The sequence below is a fragment of the Ciconia boyciana genome, chromosome 2 (genome assembly GCF_034638445.1).
Source record: "Ciconia boyciana chromosome 2, ASM3463844v1, whole genome shotgun sequence".
NCBI lineage: Eukaryota > Metazoa > Chordata > Aves > Ciconiiformes > Ciconiidae > Ciconia > Ciconia boyciana.
In genome coordinates this window covers 4,172,789-4,196,546 of record NC_132935.1, presented here as the reverse complement: position 1 = coordinate 4,196,546, position 23,758 = coordinate 4,172,789, and the positions used below count along the sequence as shown (strand labels likewise).

The 23,758-nt window shown below is 52.5% G+C and overlaps 1 protein-coding gene across 2 annotated transcripts in view; it reads right to left on the bottom strand.

Annotated features, from left to right (window-relative positions):
* The window catches only part of PTP4A3 (protein tyrosine phosphatase 4A3), a 49,937-nt gene that overhangs the window by 11,164 nt on the left and 15,015 nt on the right, over positions 1 to 23,758 (bottom strand). Inside the window, exons 1-2 of one of the 2 annotated variants that reach the window (XM_072851815.1) lie at positions 7,805 to 7,929; positions 1,013 to 1,804 (exon numbers count right to left, since the gene is read on the bottom strand). In XM_072851815.1, the coding sequence (XP_072707916.1) occupies positions 1,013 to 1,117 (105 nt within the window). In that variant the 5' untranslated portion in view covers positions 1,118 to 1,804; positions 7,805 to 7,929. Of the gene's footprint in view, positions 1 to 1,012; positions 1,805 to 7,804; positions 7,930 to 23,758 lie in introns of those variants that run through there. The other variant, XM_072851814.1, reaches the window with a different exon arrangement.

Sequence of the window (23,758 nt, the reverse complement as noted above, 5' to 3'; positions counted from 1 at the left end):
ATGATCCATCTCCTTTCTTCTCCATGTGCGCTCGCCAGACCACAGCAAACCCCTGCACACACAGCAGCTCAGCCAAAAATCTAAGAAGCTGGAGGAAAGCGGAATTTCCCCCCTTTCCACTGTGCCATCCCCATCACCTTGTGTGCAGCACGCAGAGTATGGGGTGGCTGTCCCCAAATCCCAACCACCTTCCTGCGGCTCTCCGAGCCGGTGGCACTCACACTTGGGAGGGTTGCCTTGAGCTCAGAGTATGCCTCTGGTGCCAGCACATCAGACCTCAAGGTGGTTTAGGTCTAAGGTAAAAACCCTTTGCCAGGCTCACACACAGCCCCAGGTCCCCCCACAAATACAGCAACATCCCCAAACGCCTCCTTGTAAGCAGAAGCTGCTTGAGCCGGCTTGACTGAACCTGCAGGATGTTGCCTTTCCCCCAGGCACTGATAAAAAGAGTAAGTCGAAGCCTTTTGCCCTGGAACGCAGACACGCATCCATTAATCCCCCCCTAACTCCTGGCGGCTGCCAGTGCCGGAGGCAGCGCTCCCAGGCAGGGCACCATCGCTGGCTCATGCAACAGCAAGCCCTCTGGCTCCTCCTGCACTGCCCAACACGCTCCAGGCATTGGAAAGATGCTGGGATATTTGGGATGGAAAGTCCTTATTGAGGTGCTGGGAGATGCAGGGGAGGTTTCGTGCATCCATGTGCATCACTGCAAAGCCCCTCTATGTGACGTGCTGGTGGAGCTGGCAGGGGATGCAACAGGGATGGTGAAACTCTGCTACGGCTCCGCCATGCCCAAACACTGTGCTTGGGGTCCTCCAAAATGTCCTGCCCTAAAAAGCCAGCAGTGATCCGACCCACCATGCTGGGATGCCACCAGGGTCACGGTACCAAAGTGGACATGCTGCTGCCTCGTCCTATGGAGGATTGATCCCTGTTGCATCTCAACATTGGCTTTTAGCCCCAAAACGTGCAGCTGGGCCCCAGTTCCCCCCTTCCAGCCTCCCCTCCTTACCTCCAAGAAGGTGCTGAGCGTGGCGTTGGTGGGGTTGTGGGTGATCAGGAACCTCATGTTTTTGTAGCAGACCTCCACCGGCGCAGGGCGGTTCATCCGGGCCATGGCGGACAGGAGGAGGGTGAGGTGGTGCTGATGGTGGTGGAGGAAAAACCCAAGAAAAGCGCGGCGTGGAGGGAAAAAAAACCCAAAACAACCCCTCTGCGCTTAAAAAATAAAAATAAAACAGGATCGAGAACTCAATATACAGACGTTGTGCAAATAATCCCAGCTCCTGGGAGCGCGCTGGCTTCCTCGACACACTGCAAGCCCCCCGGGGGAAAAAGCCAGACGGGAAAAAATAATATTAATGATAATAATAATAATAATAATAATAATTAAAAAAAAAAATCCCTTTGCTGTAGTGTCGGTGTCCTTGGCGTGTGTGCGACGGCGAGCAGCTGCCGCCTCCGGTGCCGCGCGCTCCCTGGCGCTCTAGAAAGGCCTCTGCATATGGGGGGTTGGCGGTGGCGGGAGGGTGACCCCCGTCACGTTACCCCATCGGGGTATGTGGAGTACTTGGGGGCGGCACGGGGGGCCGGGAGCCTACAGGGCGGCGTCGGTGGCGTCCGGCAGCGGTCCCTCGCTGGGGCGATCCATGCACAGGAGCCTTGAATGGTTGAGTCGGAGGGTCGGGATGCCGGGCGAGACGAGGTGAGGTGGCTGGGTGCTGCTTCACGGGGCGGGCTGCCGGGGGCCGCGGGGCTCAGAACACCTCCTCAGCACCTCCATAAATTCCGGCGGAGAGCGAGGCTGCAGGGGAGGGAAAAGAAAACACTGTGGTGAGGGTGTCCTCCTCCCCAGGCTGGCTCCAAAGGAAGCCCCTGGCTGGTGCGGGGGGGAGGACACGGTGTCCCCGAACGCACCAGCACCCGCCGCATCCTGCGCGAGCATCCCTGACCATGTTCACCTTCGTAGGAGACAGCAGATTAGAAAGCGAGGCAGTATTTAAAGAAAAAGCTGAAATATTGTCTGAAAAGCTGAAATGGCACTGGGAAGTAGGGGGGGAACACACACTCCCCCCAGTGAAAGGGAAAGCACATGGCAGGTAAGGGCTTGCTCTCATGCCACCCAACACCAGCGCCCAGCTGGTTTATTTAAGCACCGGAGCCACACGAGCTGACCCGTCCCAGCACCCATCCTGTCCCTCCAGACCTCACCTTTGCGTCCCAGAAAAGCCTGGGGTGGCACGGCGAATATTTCCACCCTGAACGCAGTGCTGTGCCCGAAACCAGCTGCTGCTGCCCCTAATCGGCCACATGCTCCCGGCGTTGCTCGAGTGGCTAATGTCCACCAAATGCACCTCTAATGCTCTTAGGCCAACTAAGCCGCCTGCAAATGAGCTTTCTTGGGGAGGGGAGGAGCAGAGGAGGGGGTTGTGGGCAAGCAGTTTCGCCAACACTGATGATGGTCGTGTCCCCCTGCTCGCTCATCCGCATCCCCATCACTGCCGGCGCATCGCTCCCTATAAAGTACCCCGGCCTTGCAACCTGGGGCATCTTTACCTTCAAGGATAGCAACGGGAAGAATTAAAAAAGAGTATCAATTCCGACTGTGGAAATGCCAAAATCCAAGAGAGGATGGGCTCATGGGGGAGGCAAGGGTGCTGCCAGCCCCACTCAGAGATGAGGGAAACCCAGTGTTTCCCCGGGTTGTTACATGCTGGACTCTTGTTTTGAAGCTGGTCCCTTCCCTGGGTCAGTGGCTGCTTAGCGCCGCGTGGCTGGAGCCTCAAAATAGACCATAAGCACATAAGTAACCCGAGTCGGGCTGGCATGCACCGCCTCGCCTCTCCTCCTGATGCCCCAGTGCCCAGAAACTTTCTCCTCTGGGTCGTTTTATCCCCATGCTGCAAGACAAGATGGGAGCAGGGAGGTGTGCTGAGGACCGACTAGCTCATCACACCACCCGGGTGCTGTCGCTGGGCTCCTCCATGCCTGAGCATCGTTTACAACCCGCTTGCCAGCTCTTGCTTTGCCAGCGGTCCCCAGAAATGAAAAAATCAAATAGCAAAAACCCAAATAGTAAAAAATCAAATAGCAAAGAGAAAAAAAGCCAGGCGAGGTGGCAAGGGGAAGCGGGGCTGCTCTCCTAAACATGCTCAGCTTGGCTGCTAAAATCATGGACTTTCCTGCTGGCAGGGCACTAATTATTTATTATTGGCAGCACGTGCGAGCTCTGGTGCTGCCCCGGCGCACAGTGCATCTCTGCGCCCATGGTTTTACAGCTGGGATTTTGGAAAGGAGCTTAGAGGGGGCTGGGAGCAGGGAAAGGGCCAAAACTCTAGGGAATTTCAGTACTGAGCCCTCCCCTGCTCCTCTGTAGACCCTTGTATGTCCCTGTCCCCCTGAGTTGCCCCGAGCCCCCTTGTCAATCACGTCCCATCACTCCTGACTCATTTTTTTTGCCTGTAAAAAAATTGGGTAATGCTACCCCAGAGCCAGGAGGAGATGGGACAGAAGCAGCTCTGTGGTTTGCGATGGTGACTCGTGGCCGAGCAGCATCAAGCCGTGGGCTCCTTCAGTTAGGGTACGTTGGTTTGAGGTTTTTTTTGAAGGATGATGAAGAACAATAATAATCTGCCCTGCAAGGATGCTCTGCGAAGTTCAAACCCTGCCTGGGCTGCAGGGGACGAGTGGGACATCCCGGATTTCCCAGTTCCCATTGAGAAAATCAGATTTTAGTAGCTGATGGAGGCTAGAAGCTCGGCTGAGGAATGTGAGCGAGGTGGGAACTGCCTCCCAGCAGCATTTTAGGTCTGGTTCAGAGCAGCTCAGCCCCCAGGTGATGCTGATCCCCTCCGGGGCAGCTCACCCTCCCCAGCTGGACCACAGCAGCGGGGATCTTTGCTCAAAGCTTGCAATGCTCCTGCAAGATGGGATGGGAAACCTGCTCTCCCTCCAGGGCTCACTGTGCTTTTCCAGTGATGTTCCCACCCATCACTTCGCTTGCGGAGTCTGCTCTCCACCGAGATGAGCTCACCATGGCCGGGTAAGAAACGGTATTGCTGGAGGGTAATTTTGGGCTGGTTTTGGCTATGTGGCTCCTACAGGTCCAGCCACTGAGCTGCAGGCCAGCATGGCCACAAAAAGACCCAGCAACCCAGTGAGTGAATGTTTCCCAAGAACAACCTGCTGGCAACCCCCTCAGCAAGCTTTTTCCTTCCTTCTCCATTCACTTCAAGGAAAAAAGAGGTTAAAACCCTCCAAAGGGATGGGAGGTGGGAGGAATGGGCAGCCACAGATGCCTGCTCAAAGAGAAGAGCTGCTGGAAAGCAGGTATTGCCCCAAATCATCCCTTTGCAAACCCAGTTTCGCTGAAACAAAGGACTGGAGGATGTTCTGCTTTTCCTTTTAACGCCTTCGCCTCTTGGCTCTTTCAGCTTCCACCACGTTTAATGACATCTTGCCTTCTGCCCCTTCGGGCTCAACGCACTAGTATGAGAAGTGCTTGCGGTACACAAGGAAAAGCAGCATAAAATAACTTTTCCCCTTCCAAACAACCTCATACCCTGTTTTAACTGGCTGCAGGGTCGTGTTAATACAAACCGTGCCCATGTTTAACCGTGTCCCGGATTAAACCCACCCGCTGAGCAACACCGTGGAACTGGGAGCCGCTGTGAGCACCAACACCAGCATTGCACGCCGGGAGCGATAGCTTGCTCCCCATCATCATCCGACACATGGTTCATGCTCCATCCGCGCTCTGGATACCATGTAATTTTTTATTGGCTTGCGTGTGCTCACTGCCAGTAACGGAGGTTCACTGGGAACCGCCCGTGTATGAGAACAGCGAGTGCTCCTTTCCCACAAGGTCTCCTCTCCAGTGGAAGTGTTTCAAGTATTTTGGCAATTGCACGTCCCGGCAATTCAGTCCCGAAGCCCATAAATTCCTAATGGATATTCAATCACCAATCATCCCCAGCTCTGCAGGCTGCGATGCTGATCACCGTATTAAGCACGGCAGAACAACGTAGAAAAGGGTATTTCAGCTAATATTAATAACCTGCCAAGTGAATAAATATCGTTCTGACTCGAGCGCTACAGGGGATCTGGATCTCGATGAAGCAGGTGAGGATGCAGTAAGCAAGCCCTGGATGAGGATGCTCAGCGGTGCAGCACTGGCCTTTCAGGCTCAAACCCATGGGGGTGAAGCTCAACAAAGGAAATCCAGCACGGATGACCGGAGGAGCTGGGTAGCCTGCTGCCGCCGTCCCCCTGCCATGCCCAAGGCTGGGGAGGGATGGGGACCACCTCCCCACAATGTGCCCATCGGTGCCACCCCAACATCGGCAAGCTCATTTCAAAGCTTCACCGGTGACATTTGCCTTTAGATTTCTACAAGCATTAATTTTCCAGCTGGAGTGGTGTGACACGGTGAGCTTCTTCCTTACAAAGCCACCAAAAGACACACGTACCACGCGAGCCGCAATGATGTTTTTCGCCACAATTTTGGAAGTTTCTGGTTCTTCCCCAAGAAGTTTTGCAGTCAAGAGCCCAGCGAAGATCCAGGGCAAATGCACTCCAGTGTGGCAATGGAGGATGCTGCTTCAGGGGATGGGGACCACTGAGCCATCACCCCAAAGCAGAGGGGATCATGAGGCTCTCCTAATTATTCCTTTGCAGCATAGTGGCTCTATTACACATACCTTGGCCTCGTCCCAGCCGTCCAGGGACGAACCCTGCAATGGTGGGGATGGGGCTGCTCTTCCTTCTGGCACCTCGATGCAAAATAAAGGGCAGGTCTTCTTTGCTGCAGTTAATGAAAGGGCTTGGCTGGACTGGCGAGCAGATGCCAGACCTGACGGCTGCACTGCTGGTACTCAGGCTAGCGGGATGCAGCTGGTGAAGTCAGTTTTTCCTAAGAACAGCAACTCCCCAAGCAAAGGAAAAGGAAGCTTTGCAGAGCCAAATTGTTGCTCCACATGGGCTTTAGTAGCAGGACTTGGAACAAAGGCTCTTACTCACCCAAACAATATGTATCTTACCCGTATATAAATATAGCTATCTCCGGAGTGAGCACATCTCACGTTCAAAGTTCACCTTCAGAAAAATCTAACGAGACACCCATCTGTGTTACGTTTGCTTGACCTCTCTCCTGGTTTCAGCCACATAGCAAGACACCGACTGGCCCTTTCCCCTTACGGCTGATCAAGTCCTACTCTCCCTGCTCCCAATCCCACCTCTGCAACAAGCATTTCCATCACCCTGAAAACTAAAGGCAAGTTTCTGAGTAGTCCCAGTTATTCTCACATAGGAGTTCTGCACACATCTACCACTGCCACGTGTGACCACAGTGAGCAAGGTCTACAAGGCTTGGCTGCATGCACAAGGAGACCCACCAGCACCACCACCAGCACCAGCAGCACCACCACTGCCACCATTGCCACCAGCACCGCCACCACCAGCACCACCGCCAGGGAGGATAGGTCCCAGGATGCATAGAGCCAGAGTGCTGTCCCCAGCCTGCGACCGCAGCTGGGACCCGGTCAGAGGAAAGCCAACGCGCCGAGATTTCCTCTGGCCGCATCCGCGTGGAAGGAAACAGGAAAGGTCCGGGAGGAGAGCAACGGAAACAAAACACCCTGCAGGAGCCAGCGTCTGGGGGCAGAGGCATAAGTGGCCACCCACACGTCCTGCTCCAGGTGCAGAGCTGGAAAGAGCAGACAGGGATGTCCCGGAAAAGCCGTGCCGGATACCGTGGGGAGGCAGCAGTGGCTGCAGGGTATCTGCTGCTGGGAGTGGAGCAGCGCCTGGCACCGTCTGCTGGGGAAGCGTCGCAGGGTTTTTCCTCCAAGGGGCTTTTTTTTGTTTGTTTCTTTTGCCACAGAGGATGTTTTCTGAGCAAAATGGCAAGGAAGATTAAAATTGCACGGGTGCAGAGGGAGAGTGACAGGGAGCTCTCGGCAGCCCACCAAAACACACCTGCAAGATAAATCAGGTCATGAATCTTCCTTCACATCCTTTTTGGCACGTGGTAAACGCCGGCTCACACGTAAATTCACAGAAAAGAGCCGTACGGCCCCTGATTTTATAGCTCCAGTCAGATTTAAGGAGTTTGGTGGTATTTAGGCAGCAGGGAAAGATGCTGGCATGATGTCAGTGTGGAGATTCACAAGCAGGAGGCACTCGGGAGACCGGTAAAGAGGAAGGAATGGGGAAGATGAGACAGCGAGCCAGCCAGATAAAAAGAAAAGCACAGTCTTTCCAGCATTGTGCAAGCAGGGAATGCACCGGAGGCCCCAGAACCATGATCGACCCCTTTTTATCTTTTATTTGCACCTTTTTTCTTTGAAGAGAGGCTGAGGCATAGTGAAGAAAGTGCCTAAAACGGCCCTTTGAGAGTTGTTTCTCCCTCTTGTCTGCTTCAGTGCCAGTCCACAACCCCAATGGGACATGGACCCGGTGCTGATGCAAGGATGCCTGTGATGGCCACCGGTGCCGGGGCTGCCTCTCCTGTCCAGTGCTCGTGGGGCAATGCCCTGGAGGAAATGCAAGATGCTCCAGGCACCCCTTGAACCCCTTTTCACCCCACATGTAACCCCCAAGCAGCTCAAATTTGAGGTGAGCATGGATGGCTTTTTTTTTAACCTAACTCCTTCTTGCACTGTAAGAGATTCAGCCACCAGAAGCAGCTCATAAAAACCACAAAAAGGCACCAAACGTTCAGTGCTGGGGGGGAAAAGGACCCCCCCAGCTGAAGGCAGTCCCCCACCCATCCCTCCCACCCTGTCCCCTGCAGCGGATGACTCACGGGCAGCCGGTGGCGGCCCTCCTCGCAGCAAGATCCTGGTTTTATGATCCGGGATATCCCCTCCGCCGCCTTCCCCCAGCAGCCACGAGGAGCCCACAGCCGCGGTGCCGACGTCAGAGGCTTTTCCTGGCTCGGATTTGAAGGGAAAGGAGGAAAAAAAGCTGGGGGGGAAGAGAGGCCAACTCCACGGGGAACTGTAATAGCAGGCTTTGGGCTGGCTGCCGCCCAAATCTGCAGAGGGTGCGCCCTGGAGGGTTTTTTTGGGAGGGAGGAAGGCTCGGTCGTTTGGGGACGGCCGGTCCCCACGCTCCGGCACCTGATGCACAGGGAAGTCAGGCACCCCAAATACTGGGGACCAGCTCCCCCCCATCCTTCAGGGATTTCTTTTGGCCAGAGGAATCGGGAAAAAAAAGCAGTTCTGCATCTGATGGAGCATTTCCAGGCTTCCTGCCTTGCCCAAGAGCATCCCTGGAAAGAAAAAAATCCCAAAGCAGCATCCTTGCCCCAAAACAAACATAGAGGGGCAAGCCGACCCCAGTGGTCCCCCCCGACAACTGCCACTGCCATGTGCCGCTCCCACCCCCAATCTCCAGCGCAGCTGAACATCTGTTTGTCTTTTCTTGTGGTTCCTCGAAGCATTTCAAGCGAATTTAATACTCGTGGCAGGTGCCTGAACGGCAAAATGCGGCGGAGGGGGGGAGCGATGCCTCTTATGGGGTAAGCACCAGGAGTGCAGGCAGTGGCAGCCCCCAGGAAGGGCATGGGGGGGCTGTCGTGACCTCCCCTTCGAAGTACAGCTTGAGCCTGTGCAGGGAGGCTATTTTTTGGGAGAGGCGCAGCCTGCATTTAGTTTTTCCATTGCCTACCCCAGAACTGGTGTTTTGGCCCCTGATCTTCAACTGCCTTGTTTTCCAGCAGACCTGAACTTTGCTATTTCACATGTCCCCCTGGGTAGTGGCATCCCGATGCAAAGATGTCCCTACACTGCCCAGTCCTACCTCCTCGTCAAGCCAACGGCAGCCCTGACCAAAGGGCACTGGCAGCCCTTTTTGCGTCATTGTCGCGTCTTGCACAACCCCCAACACCAACCGGCCGCGGTGGCTTTGATGGACATTTGCTGACGAAGTAGGGGGCTCCACGGGACTCAATCTACCCAAGGGGTGGACTTCGACCTGCAGACACTGTTGAAAGTACACCCTGCTCCATGACATGCTGGGGATGGCAACACGGGAGAGAAGAAAACATGCTCTGCCTGAGATGAGCCTCAAGGAAAGGTCTTCTCTGGTGGCATCAACCTATAGCCAGCATTGACCTGAGAAGCCAAGCTCTGGAGAAAAGCAGCTCTTCCAAGTCAGTGACACCAGGCTGAGATGGGGTTTGTGGGTCCCTGAGCTTCCTCCAGTATCCAGACCATGTGCTCTCAGGGGTTGTCCTCCCAAACCATCTCACCCTTGCTCCCCAGTATTGGGTCTACACATTTCACCCCATGGAGACAGTGTCACACATATCGTGCCAGGCTGCTGATGGGTGGCAACACCACCGGCCCTCTCCCTCATGGTGGGCACCGAAGCATGTTTGAAGGCCGCCACCAGCCCATGAGGACAGTGCTGCATGGAAAACCCTGGGATGGCTCCTCGTCCTCACCAGCCCTGACCACTGCCACACCCCAGCAGAAACCAACCCTTGAAACAGCCCTTCCAGGGTTGTCCCCTTTCCAGCAGGATGGGACAGAGATGCTGCATGCAGGTAATAAGTGTCCCTCCAGGGCTACTAATCATATGGAAAGACACTAGGGGAAACATGATGGGTGTCAGCCGGGATAACTAAAAGTGAAGGGAGATAGGAAAATGCCCTGCTCCAGCATGGGATGCCGCAAGGTCCAACTGTGCCCAGGCATGCTGCAGATACCCGGCATGCCAAGCTCCTAGCTCACCCCACTGAGCCCAGGTCCTGCAGAGAAGGTTTTCCCTGCAAACCCCTTCCAGAAACCTCCTTAACTCCCACAAAAAGCCACGGCAGAGACCCCTGGTTGCCGCGGGACCACTGCTCTGCAAGGGTAACGTGTCAGCAAAGCTCTAGGGATAAAAGCGGGTATGTCCGAGCTGCCAGTTTTGGATGCACGGCTACAGGCACGGCCTGATGCTGTACCCTCTCCTACTCCCCTGCACCTGGCCACCCACAGCAAAAGGGACAAAATCCTTTGGTCTGAGCCGCTGCTGCTCTTGCGCAAAAACCTAGCACCAAGGGACGCTGTGCCGGCGGGCGCTGAGAGGTGTCCCCTGCCCGTGAGAGCTTGCAGAGCAAATAAAGGTGGTTTTCTTTCAAATAAAAGATCAAAGGGGATGAAATGCCAAAAGTCACAGCCGTTCTTGCTGGTGGGACATTGGTGTCTCCACTCGCCGTGCAGAGCCTGCTCGGCATGTAAAGCATTGCCCCTTGTCCTCAGCCCAATTTACACCCTGTCAACGTGGGAGATGGGGGACCAAACTGGAAGGAGTAGGAGAAGGGAGGATTGAACATCACTTTGGAGGAAGGAGATTAAGCCAGTGCAGAGCTCGGGCTGCTAAGGGTCTGCAAACTGGGGAGCTCCTGAAACTCAAAACCCCCTGGAAATGCATCTTGCAGCTGGGCTTACAGGGGCATAAAAAGCAAGGATGTGGCTGCGGCTCTTCCTCCAGCTCAGGAATCAGCAGCCATTGGGGACTTGGAGAGAGACAGGTTTGATGGATGGACTATTTGATGGATAAGGAATTGGCTGGATAGCCACATCTGAAGAGCTGCAGTCAACAGCTCAATGTCCAAATGGAGATCAGTAACAAGTAGTGTCACTCAGGGATCCATATTGGGACTGGTACTCTTCAATATCTTTATTAATGACATAGACAGTGGGACTGAGTGCACCCTCAGCAAGTTTGCAGATGACACCAAGATGAGTGGTGCAGTTGATACACTCACTCAAGGGAAAAAATGCCATCCAGAGGGACCTTGACAGGCTTGAGGAGTGCGCATGCGAACCTCATGAAGTTCAACAAGGCCAAGTGCAAGGTCCTGCACCCGGGTCGGGACAATGCCCAGTATCATGAATAGACTGGGAGCCACCCTGCGGAGAAGGACTTGGGGATACCGGTGGATGAAAAATGGGACATGAGCCGGCAATGTGCGCTAGCAGCCCAGAAAGCCAGTCGTGTCCTGGGCTGCATCCAAAGAAGCGTGGCCAGCAGGTCAAGGGAGGTGATTCTTCCTCTCTATTCTGCTCTCATGAGACCCCACTTGAAGTACTGTGTCCAGCTCTGGGGACCTAAGCACGAGAAAGACATGGACCTCTTGGAGCGGGTCCAGAGGAGGGCCGTGGAAATGGTCAGAGGGCTGGAGCACCTCTGCTGTGAAGAAAGGCTGAGAGAGTTGGGGTTGTTCAGCCTGGAGAAGAGAAGGCTCTGGGGAGACCTTATTGCAGCTTTTCACCATATAAAGGGAGTTTATAAGAAAGACGGAGAGAGACTTTTTACCAGGGCCTGTAGTGACAGGACAAGAGGCAATGGTTTTAAACTGAAAGAGGGTATGGTTAGATTGAACATAAGGAAGAAATCTGTTATGATGAGAGTGGTGAGACACTGGAACAGGTTGCCCAGAGAAGTGGTGGATGCCCCATCCCTGGAAACGTTCAAGGTCAGGCTGGTCAGGGCTTTAAGCAACCTGAAGTAGTGAAAGATGTCCCTGCCCATGGCAGGAGGGTTGGACTAGGTGACCTTTAAAGGTCCTCTCCATCCCAAACCATTCTCTGATTCTATGACTGCCTGATGGCCAGGGTGGCTGGGTGGCACTGTGGCCCTTCCCCAGGATTCTCCATGTCGGCTTCCACCCAGCTCCCAGCTTGCCTCTTCATCAAGTGGGGTCCAAACTGGATTCCAGATTAACCAAGGGATTAAAAAACCTCGCTGGAACAGGACTTTCTTAGCATTAGGAAAACAGGCTGAAAACTCCTTAGGACTGGAGTCCTACAATGCTGCAGCTTGGGATGTGGTCTCAGACTGCAAAAATGGGCTCCCCCATTACAATCAAGCTGGTCTCCTTCTGAGCTGCAAACCAGAAGCAGAAAGCAGGCTACTGGTGCTCCAGATGAGCACGTTTTAAATCATATCCTCACTTGCAACGCAGTGATGCTCTGGCATGCCAAGGCTGCTCCCAGCCGCTGTTTGAGACAAAATCAGCTAAAAAAGGAATTGATAGCAAACTATAGAGATCCTGGTGCTTCTTGTCACTTAAATGAACTGTCTTTCGATACATAAGATGAACAAAGTCATCTAATCATATTCCTGTCATTCACAGCATTGGCTTTATAAGCCATTGGCTAAATGACTTTTTTCACAGTCATTTCCAGCAGTGGCTTTATAAAAGCCAGCAAATGCCCTGGCATCTCAGAAAGAGAAACTGCAACGATTTGCACAAGTGAAAAGCCTGCTGTGAATAGGAGATGCCAGAGCCACCTATTCGGGTGGCTGCTACTATAGGCTGGCACCTATTCAGGGATGCTGCTACTCGCTCTTCTCCCCGTCCCAGAAGGGAAAGCAAGGAGGAGGTTGTGCAGCAAAGCGCAGCTGGCTGCGATAGACCATGCCCAGGTGATTTTGGAGACCATTGAAGGAGAAGGACCACCTCCTCAGGGGAACGGCAGGAAGCCGAGGAAACCCATCCTGCCTACAGTGCCGCTGCCGAGCATCATGTGAACACTGCAACAAGTGGGGATGCCACGTCCCACGGGAATGGTGCACCCAGGCAAAGCAAATCCAACAGCGGGACATTGCAACCCCAAAGCACCTTTCCAGACTGATACTGCTGTTGGGACAACGTGGAGGTGAAGTGGTAATCGCCCAGCGCTTTTTGGGCCAGAGGAGCCCGCTGTTGGCAACACCACGCTGCTTCTCCCTGAAATGCCAAAAGGTTTGCAAGAGAGCATCTGACTGCTCGAGAAATGCCCAGGAATGCTTACTCACGAACATGCTTTGGCTTTGACTTTCTTTCATCGGGATATTTGCATAAAACCGGCTCTGCCTTTAGGGAAATGCAAATTCCCTGCAGAAAGAGAAACATTTTAACGTGCTGGCTTCTCAGATGCGCTGGGGAGGGAAGCAACACTTTTATCACCTTAAGATTAAATAAAGGCTGAGATGTGAAGCCTCCCCACCCTGCTCAGCAGGAAAATTTCCTCAGCTCCTACGGCCGGATCCAGCAGGGATGGGACGGGCAGGACGCGGCGTTTCATCTGTGCTCTGCACATCCTCCCCAGCCCCAGGGGTAAGCTTTAATGGCCTGGAGACATGCAAGCTGCTCCAGCTCTGCTTGGCTCCTGCATGGTTTCAGAGGTGTTTTGACACCCCGGTGCGGGTGGCATTTCCCGGACACCCTTGCTACGCTGGAGTAGGCTCTAACCAAGCTGAAAGCAAACGAGTTTCCCTGGATAAATTAAGCCACAACCCCAAATTCATCATTTATGATGAAGCCAGTAGCCAACTACTGAGGATAATAAATGTTTTTGGGGATGCACGTGCATGTGCTATGCCTCTGTGCGGGGAGGAAAGGCAAAGGAGGTGAATGAAAAAGCAACCCCAGTAACAAGCAAGAAGCCAAAGCTGTTGTGCAGGGGAAAGGCCCTTCATACAAGACCCAAGGGAGAGGCAAACCCTTGGAGCCTTGTCCCAACGAATCCAGCAATGCTCCAACCATCCCACTGGAGGCTCCTGGAGACTAAGCCGCTACACTGGGCTCTAAAAAGCTGGTGGGACCAGCCCTGCCTAGCCATGGGGCATCACAGTCGGTAGTGAATGCAGGGCAGCATCCCCGCTACGTCCCTGGCTGCATGTGCCATGAGAAAAATGGGGCCATGACTAAAACCCAGACTGCCCCATCATCGTCCCTTCTCATCTCCGGCCCCACTGCGCTTGGTACCAGTGATCCCTGCCCTGGACTCCTTGCTCAGCATTACCAGGTGCTCCCACACGTAGGGGAGCCACAGGACCTACGCTGGGTGTTCCCAGTCTGCCAGAAACAGAGGTTGTCAGGAGCAGCTTGGCCTACTGGGTTAAAGACTTGCTTTGAGATCCGGCCAGAGTGGTCCCTGCCTCTCCACTCCCAGGGCCACACAAGATGGTTTCAGCCTGGGGAGGGAGGCAGACAGACATTCCTGATCCTGCCTGTCACGGCTACACCCCGGGGAGGGTTTTTCTCCATCTCTTCTTCATGCTGCTTCCTAAAGAGCCAGGCTGCAGCAAACAGAAAACACAACATCGAGGAAAATCTACAGAGACCTTGCAGAAGGGCAGAAACACCCAGCGCTGACTTAGGGCTCGATCAATTCCCCCATTATAAGCTCCTGTGGTATGGAGAAGCAGCTAAATGAGGACATTCCTATTAATATACCTGGCTCTACGCTGAAATTCGTGCTATTTTAACTATCTCAGCCGAAAAAACACACTACAGTGCCCTACAGGAGCTGTGCACAGAGTACTCGCATCAGCCAGCACAAAGGATGTTTTGCTGTTTTACAAATAATTTAAATTTGGCATTGCACATGACAACCAAGAGCAAAACCAGCCCAGGGACAGGCTGTCCCACTGTGGTCCAGCCTGAGGGAGCAGGGACAAGGGGCACCAAAGATGTCCCCTCCAGCCACAGGGCACCAGGCTCATCCGCTCCAGTGCAAAGTCAGCTGCCCCCCACCTTGACTGAGCCTCACTAGCACGAGAGCATCAAGACGTCAACAGCCGCCTTGGCAAGGGCACCCGGGAGCCAATCTCGCCTTGGGGGAATTATAAAAAAAAAAAAAAAAATTATTTTCAGCTTGATCTGTTCCCACCCCATCTCCCTGCAAACAGGCAGCTGTACTGGCACGGCTCCGTGGGCAGCATGGGGACAGGGATGGGTAGCCAAGAGCTGCTAAAAGAGCTGTAATTAAATGCCGAGGCACAGTGTGAACAGAGAACAGGCAGGAATTTCCCTGGTATTTTCTTTTATCAGCTGGTCGATAAAACACCCGCCGCCCTGTTTCCAGATCTACCGTAACTGTCATTCGTCAAACAGATGGAGCACATCCTCTCTGCCATCATTAGCATGCCCTGAGCAGGCATTTACGAGAAACACAGCAGAAGGACTTCCCTCAAACTCTACTCGTGTGCTGCATTTGATGGTGGCACCTGAAGGACTTTGGGGACCTCACCAAGAGGCTTTCCTGAAAGGTCTGGAAATGCTGATCGACCTCCCCCTTGAAGCTGGAACCACAGCCTCCCCGGCTGAGCCTCCGTTAGCCTGCAGGACCACGGCAAGCTGTATTTGAATGGATGCACCCATGAAGCTTTCACAACTCAACTGCAGAGGGGCACCTGCCCCAAATCTGCTCCCAGGAGACCAGTGCAGCACACAAGTCTTGCATCAGGGTAAGAATAGGAGATTTTGATTAATGCCAAGGATTAACTTTGAACTCACCCACTTCGCCGGCACAACCGCAGGCAGGAGCTGGGCAGGAGCATCACTGCAGGCACCAGCGTCACCAACTCCTTACCAGCAGCATGCCCTGGCCATCCCCCTGGCTTGCAGCCACAGCCCCAAGGACAAGGATGATTCTCAGCAGCTGGGACCACAGGTGCATCCCTTTGATGCCAGGGCACTGATAAAACCCCAGTCCTTGACCCGTCCACTTCAATAAAACAAGCAAGAGCTCAATGAAATCTCCGCTAACTTTAGCAGATGCCTATTTTAGCAGCTCGCAGGAGGAACTGCTGCCCAGCTGTGTGCATGATGCCTCTTCTGCGTTTTTATCCCTAGCAGAGCTTCAAACATATATTCTGGTTTTCTTAATGCCTGAAGACAGTTTTGGGGAATATACAGTCATTTTTAAAGTAACAGAGAAAAGAAATCAGTATTTTAAAGGGAAACAGAGGAAAAAAAGCCTTATTCTGGAACAGCATCTGCAAAAAAACCCTGCAGTACTAAGATTTGCTGACAAAAACTGCACCCACATGTGGGACATCCCTATTCTAACCCCTACCCCAAAGGTATGCCATGAAATAGCAAAGGTGGGCCATGGGCTGCCCCGTTATCGGCACTTGTCCATAGTTCACTGCCAGCCTGGGCTTGTTATCTCAGGGAAAAGTAAGCTCATGTGGCTGTCCTGTGCAAAAGCTTTTTGCACATTTGCCATCATTCAGATGGGCTCAAAATGTGGCATTTTTTCAACTTTCATTTTTGGAAGTGATTTATCATGCCCCTACATTTTAGCAAAGAGCAGTAAAGGAATGGAGGATGCTCAAGAGCAGCTCTGGGATCCACAGCAAGATATCTTCATGTCAAATTAACCCAGCTTTTTAAAATGCAAGATTTTGAGTCAAACTTTTAGTCTCCAAATCACGCCTTTTTCAATGAGTTCATTTTCAGGAAGCTGTCCCATACACTCGCCTCGAAAAATGTTTGTCTCTGGCTTGCATCCATTAAACCAGATAATTGGGAGTTTATAAGTTCATAACTTGAACTGAAGTCAGAAAGTTTCGTCTTCCATTTTCCAGAGCTGATTCACGGCCAGCCTGGCCCGAAATGTGGGCCTGCTTCAAGTTTGCTGTCATTTGCAGAGTTCATTTGCAGTTTAAAGCGATGCTCTGCTCCTGCCTGACATCTCCTGCGCTCTCATCCCAGCTCAGCGCTGGCGCGTACCGGCACCGCTTGTATCTGCACTCCCCAATGCCTGCGTGGACCCACCTCATTGACCTCGATCGAGAGAAATGCCCCTGGATTTGCTCCTTTGCTAGAAATTCAGAGGGATGTCAAGCAAGGATTTTGGTGCTGGGGCTAGATATCGTGGGCTGCCCGGTGCCCGAGCAGTCATCTTTGATGCTGAGCACAGGCAGAGAGCAGGCAGCAGAGCTGGGACACACCACCTTGGACTTTTATTTTTTATCTCTAAAGCAGACATTTGAGCTTTTCCAAATTGAGCTTTTTCCCTCTCTGCTACACCAATACAAGAATTCGAGCTTCCTTATTTCACTGAACCCGGCTGTATTTCTGGTCTGCAAAGTCAACAAAAAGAGCAGCCAGCTTTTTGGCTCCCTTGGAAACTTTGCAGTCCAAGAAAATCAGATGAAACATTTGAATATGCTCAAGCTTGTTCGTCAACAGTCTGATTTCTTAGGGACCTGACCCTGCGTTCAGGCCGACCGATGCTGCACCGACAGCAATATTTTTGGGTCCTGTGTGAAATACTCCCGCAACAGCCCTGCTGCCAAGTCTTGCAAAAGTTCCCAGGCTGAGGGGCTGCCACTGGATGCGAGGAAGGAGCATCCATTGCAGGGTTCATGTGAGTTGCTGAAACATCTCAGGTCGCTGGGGAAGGGTCAGAAGCGGGGAGAGACATGCACCATGTTAAATACAACTCAATAAAAGCACCAAAATACACACAGGCAAGCGCCTGACATTTCACATTGACTGTCACAGAAGGGTTGAGGTTGGAAGGGACCACCTCCAACCTCCCCAACCGATGAAGCACCACCATGGTCATCTCACCATTGAAGCCTTGGCACCTGCATGGACATCCTGAAGGTGAGATTGTCACCACACTCACGCATCCCTGACGTGCCTTGATGGATGGACAAGATTCCTGGTCCTGGGTACTTGGATTGTGCTCCTCTCAGGAAATTTAACATCTAAAGTACATGTCTAGCATTAAAGGATATAATTTCCTCTCTCTTTGCCCTGCCCAAGGTCACTGAAGGACACGGACCCACACATAGGGCATCCCAGCCCATCCTGGAGACACAGACCTCCCTCCCAGATGCCCCCTCTCAGCTCAAGCAGCACCAAACTCTTCCCCTGGGGTCCTTCATGAGACAAGAAAAGCACCCCTCAACCCCAAAACGTGGTCATCACCCTGAATCCCCCACGAAGGCTTGTCTGCAAAGCCTGTCCAAGGCACAGCGCCTGGTTGTGGCCCGGGAATGAGGCATCCGGCCGAGCCCGCAAGGTGGAAAGTTCAAGTGGCTGCTATTTATTTGGCTTTGCAGAGAGCAGTCGCCCAGCCTGAACGTAGGCCAAGCACCTTCCCATCGCAGGAAGCGCTGCAGGAGTCTTTAAATAACCACCAGTGGTCAGGGCTTTGGTTTACAGCTCTGCTGGATGGAAAACTGTCCCTCACACCATGTCTGCTTCAGCTCTTTCCTGGGTATAAATGGCATCTGCTCACCTCCTTGCCTCCTAGGTCTTCATCTTCATACCCACCAGGCCCATGTGCTTCATGGACACTTGCTAGAAGCAGAAAAATATCTCCGAGCAAAGGCATAAAAACACGTACAGGCTTTTCATCCCTTGTGCAAAACGAATTGTACGCCCTATAGTCAAAGCTTCACTTTGCTTTTGTGTAAATTAGCGGGCTCCTTGGGGCTCTCCTCGCCCTCCCTGTCCTGCTGTTAAGGTCCATATTTAACAACTCATCATACTTAAACATCCACCGTACTTCAACATCCACCTGCAGCCTTTCTTCACCAACATAAGGTACTCCTCACCTTCCTGCCACTGGGCTGGTGCATTGCCAGTTCATATGGTTAAAACCAAGAATAAAGAATAAAATCCTTCCCCTAGAGAAAGGCCAAAATGCCAAGATCCCCCCCAAAAGTCTTTCTCATGTATTTCCCTGGGGGATCTGAAGCCAGAAATCTTGCCAAGACCTGGGCTGAAAGGATAACCCAGCAAATCCTGCTTTACCGATGGAAAGTTCCCAGACGCCGTTCACTGGGAAGTCTGGCTGGTTTGGGATTTTGGCAATGCAGGCTTGCCAGGACTCTGGGGGATAGAAATGAGGGTTTTTTTACCTATAGCTGTCATTAACAGATTAACCTAAAATGACGGCTGGCAAGAGGAAGCTCCGTAAACAAGCAAAATAGCTTTTTACAGTCAGAAAACAAGACCTTGCCCTGACCTCCTCTTGGGCAGATTCACTAGTGCACAGCAAACCAGTATTTTATTTTAAACTGTGCTTGTAAAAAGTAAAAAAAAAGCTGCTTCCTTGACACTTAAGTCAGGTAAGGACACAGCGGGCTATTCTGCCTTATAAATAAGCCTGCTCTTGTATACACATGCGTTTTAAAATAAGCTTATGAAATGTAAACACACAGGCTTTTACAAAAAATAATTCAGCCTCACTGAAACCATTTAATCAGGGCTGAGCCAGGCTTCCTTCACCGCTTCAGAGATCTGCACAGGGGATGCTAACTTAGACCCCCAAAACCCCTTAGAGACAGATATAACACTCTCACAAACACGCAATTCCATTTTTAATTTTTGCAGCCCTCCCATCCCTTGAAGGGGTGTCTAAAAAAATGCAAAAAGGATCAAAAGATGGTATTTTTCCTAAGGACCATGCCTGGAACTGCATTTTTGCCTTGGTTTCAAAGCACGAGGTTATAGGAAGGAGAGGTTAGGGTGGGAAGGGTTCCTTCCAACCCATGCATACATGAGCACTTTCCACACTGCCTACCTTCTTTGCACCATTAAGATAGATAATTTTTTCTATTTGTCCCTGTCCTCTATGCCTCAGGAGAGGAGCCAACCACCAGGAAATCTGGGCTGTAAAAATAAAACACAGTCTTGGCTTTGCAGGAGCAGGTGCAAGGGCAGAAACTATTTTTAACCCTTATTCTGCAAGAGGGGAATGCTGGGACCCCTCTGAGCAGGGCTTGCCTGAGTTTAGGAGATTTATTTGGAGGCGGTGGAGGGGTCTGACTGGTGGTTAATCCTTGTGCTGGGTGCTCAGGGCCGGGGGAGCGGACATCAAAGCATTCCTGCATCTGCTGGGGAAATGGGAGAGGCAGCAGACAGTGGCTCTGCCTCCTCCCCGCGCGGCTGCTGGGGCGACAGGCAGCACGGACCTGGTGCTTGCGGCTCTCCGTGACCTAAGAAAGCTGTCGAGACGTCTGAGCAAAATCCTGGGGCTGGATTTTCCTGCTTGATTTGTTGGGTTTCCATCCTGCTGCAAGCATAAGCCAGGTAAATCATGAGGAGAGGAGCTGGGGATGCCCAATGGGAAATAATATGACCCCAATGGAGACGCATCGCTGCCACCAGCCAGAGAAGGTGTGCCTGACTTTCTTCCATGCCAGCTAGAGCCAGACAAGCACCCTTCAGGCTTTGCACTTTCTTCTCTCTCTAATTAACAGAGAGAGAAAGGGCAGTTGCCATGTCTGTGGAGCAAACCAACTTCTAGAGGCATCTCCCCATCCCTTATAGTAACTATGGCGGGACCATGGGGCAGTCACCTCCCTTATTTAAGAGGTATGGTAGGATAATTCCCAGCCTTGGTGTGCATACATCAATTGCACTGGAAACAGGTTATTTTGATCTGTTTCTGCTGAGACCATTCTTAGGACCTTTCCAACCACCCCTTGGCGCCATGGTGTTAACCAACGTCCTAGCCATGAGGATGGAGGACAGCAACCTTGAAGAACCAGAACATTGGTAGGATCCTACCAGCTGAAGGAGGCAGGCACAAGGAGCACACCCCAAAAATGGAGATGGTGGAGCACTGCATGGGTAGTTTCACCTCAAGTTTGACGGAGTATTGGTTTGGGGGGATACTGCAAGGCAAATACTGTAATTTGAATAAAAGCTAGAAAATCAGTTTGCACTGAGGGCTGCTTAAAGTATTCTGCCATTTCCTGGGGACTCTTTGCTCCTCTGTGGCAGGAACACGCTGGTAAATGCAATGGTCTGGCCATCAGACACCGACCACCTAGGAGTCAAACAGCTGGTCCATCAGCCCCAGGGGAGATTCAGGAAGGACCAGCCTTCCTTGATAGAGGAGGCAAAAAGAAAATTTTAGGCATTTGCCCGCCATGAGCAGAATACCAATTGCTGACGAGTCAGGGAAGCTGCAAGATGTGCTCCTAGCAGGCTCACAAGACCAGTGACTGATGTCCCTGTGACTGTCCTGGGATCCACAGTAGATGCTTTTCCTACCGCAGATAGAGAATGGTTCAAACCTCTCGTAAGCGGGTTCTGCAGCAATCCAAGAGTTAACATCTGGCCTCAGAGATGAAGAGCACATGAAGGATTTAGCAGGACCTGACATCTCATAAAGGGTGGCTAAGGTAACTTTGTCAAAGGCTGGCATTCAAGACTTCTCCATCCAAGGAGCCAAACAGCCCCAGGCAGGCTGCCCTGGGGGACTTCTGGATATACTGCATAAATCTCCAACCTCATTAAAGCTCCAAAGACCACAGAATCCAGCTCCTGACCTTCTCCAGAGCAGAAAATGACAAAACGTTTCCTGTTATTTATAGCAGCTGGAGAGCCTGATGGGAAAACCCCACTTGTGAAACGTGGGCCGCTTGCCATGCTTGCTCTGCACAGAACGGACAAGCCACTCCGAACTCCTGCCCGATGGACTGCTCCACTCCTGCGGCCACTTCACCCTGGGCAAGACGGTGCTGAGAGGCTGCACATGAGGAACAGGCATATGGATCTTGCTCCCGTTGGTTCTCCCAGGTCATGTTCACATGGCACAACTTGAATTAGGCAAGACTGAGCATCCCAGGAGAGAGGGCTTCAGCTGTGGGGCTACAGGGACCTGGCAGCCCTTGAGGAGCACCTTTCACCCATACAAGGCTCCACCTAAATGTGGCTGACCTTGCCTTGGAAGTGTTTGTCAGCCTTTTAGGGAAACCAAGGAGAGGGCACAGTCCCTTTGCCCACCTCCACTGGGTGCTACCCACCTCCTCAAAGCACGGCAGAACATGCACTGGCACGTTTGTTTGCTGACAGCCCAATTTCCACCACCCTGGCACACACCGAAGGTGCTTTCCAGTGCACTTAGTCACGCAGGTGCAGGAAACCTCACAGCCCCAGGCAAGCTCTTCCTGCAACGGGACGGGTTTCGCCGTGGGCTTGTTGGGCGAGAGCCTCCCGGCACCGGCCCTGCTCAAGACCAGTGCTTGCTGTCACACTGTCGAGGAGGATTCCCATAGCTTCTGTCTTGGGCTGGCGCCAGCACGGGTTTTCTGTTCGCTTTCAGGCCGAGGGAAGCAAGCTGTTTGTCACGTGCTGCCGTGAGAGGCTGTGAACGAACTTGCCAGCCGCAATAGGAGCAGCCGGCTCTGGAGCTTGCGCGGCTCGGCTGCCACGACGGCGGCTCTTCTCTGGTTAAAATGCTGTGATGGCACCCAGGACCATGTACCAACCACTGCCCTGCCGCAGTCTAAAATAAGCTGCCGGGCTGGGGGAACGGCAGGGTGACAGCGAGCGTCTCCCACGCCAACGCAGTGGTCAGCAGCTGCTGAGATTTATGACGATGCTGGGAGCAGCACAGGTCACATTCCTGAACTTCACCTTCACCGTGAAGCTGTTGCTCCTGCCCAGGCAATGATGCTATGGGTAGGATTCAGCTTGAGAGCAGAAACCTGAATTTAGGGACCCAGAAGTCTCATTATAGTCATCATAGAATGGTTTGGGTTGGAAGGGACCTTTAAAGGTCATCTAGTCCCACCCCCCTGCAATGAGCAGGGACAGCGTCAACTAGATCAACAGAGACCATTTCAGCTTGCCCTAAAGGAGTCACCTGGTGCCTGGCTTCTTGGTGGGCTCCTCCTGTCCTTCTCTGCCACAGCTCCATTGTCAGTGAATCCCCACGCTCCCGTGGCCACTGTGGGAGACTGAGACCCCTACACAGCTCATCCTCAGCAACAAAACCCCAAACCAGAGCCATGGCCAAGACCCTAGGTGCATCTCCAAAGAGCCCAGACAGATCTTCTCCCAGGGAGATCTCGGCTTTAGATGGACAAGGTCCTTCTAAATATCCCCAGGCGGTTTGCCTGCAACTCCAATTAATAACACCGTATTTTGTCAACAAAGTTGTGTCAACAGCAATTCATACTTCATGCTGGTTAACCTTTTTCCACCAAACAAGCCTAGGGATATTTTGACTCCCTGCCCTTGAGAAGTTTATTTGTGTAGGACCCATCCACTTACCAGCTTCCGGCAATGAAAAGACACGAAAGGAGCATAACCGCTTTCTAATAGCCAGGGAAAGACTTTATGGTTGTGGCTGGGGCTCCCCAGCACTGGAGCTAGAAAAGCAGAACACTTGCCAAAGCCGCCTGAGACAGTCCAAGAGGCTTGTAATTAGCCTGGAGAGAAACCAGGGCGAGTGCAACAGCCCAGCCATCACTTCCAGATGCAACAAGATCTTCTGTGGAGAACTTGTAGGTGTTCTCCTTGCTGGAGGCAAAACATGTGGACTGGGGTTGTGGAGCTCCAAAAGAAGACCCAACATCAGAGAAAGCCATCTCCACTTTAAGCCTTTTCCATGTCCCATCACCCAGGAGAAGTTGACCCAACACCAAACCAGTTCAAGCTTCCCCGGTGCCCTCCACTGCCCAGGACCACATCTCATCGTCTGATGCTCCCAGCATTTTGAAGCAACAGCAGACGCAAAGAGTGCGATCAAGAAAATGGACTACCTTAGCCTTTGTCTGGCAAGGATTTCACAGAATCACAGAATCGTATAGGTTGGAAAAGACCTTTAAGATCATCGAGTCCAACCGTTAACCTAACACTACCAAGTCCACCACTAAACCATGTCCCTACGCACCTCATCCAAACGGCTTTTAAATACTTCCAGGGATGGCGACTCAACTGTTTCACTAGACAGCCTGTTCCAATGCTTGACAACCCTTTCAGTGAAATAAAATTTCCTAATATCCAGTCTAAACCTCCCCTGGCGCAACTTGAGGCCATTTCCTCTCGTCCTATCACTTGTTACCTGGGAGAAGAGACCAACCCCCACCTCTCTACAACCTCCTTTCAGGTCATTGTACAGAGCAATAAGGTCTCCCCTGAGCCTCCTTTTCTCCAGGCTAAGCAACCCCAGTTCCCTCAGCCGCTCCTCATAAGACTTCTGCTCTAGACCCTTCCCCAGCTTCGTTGCCC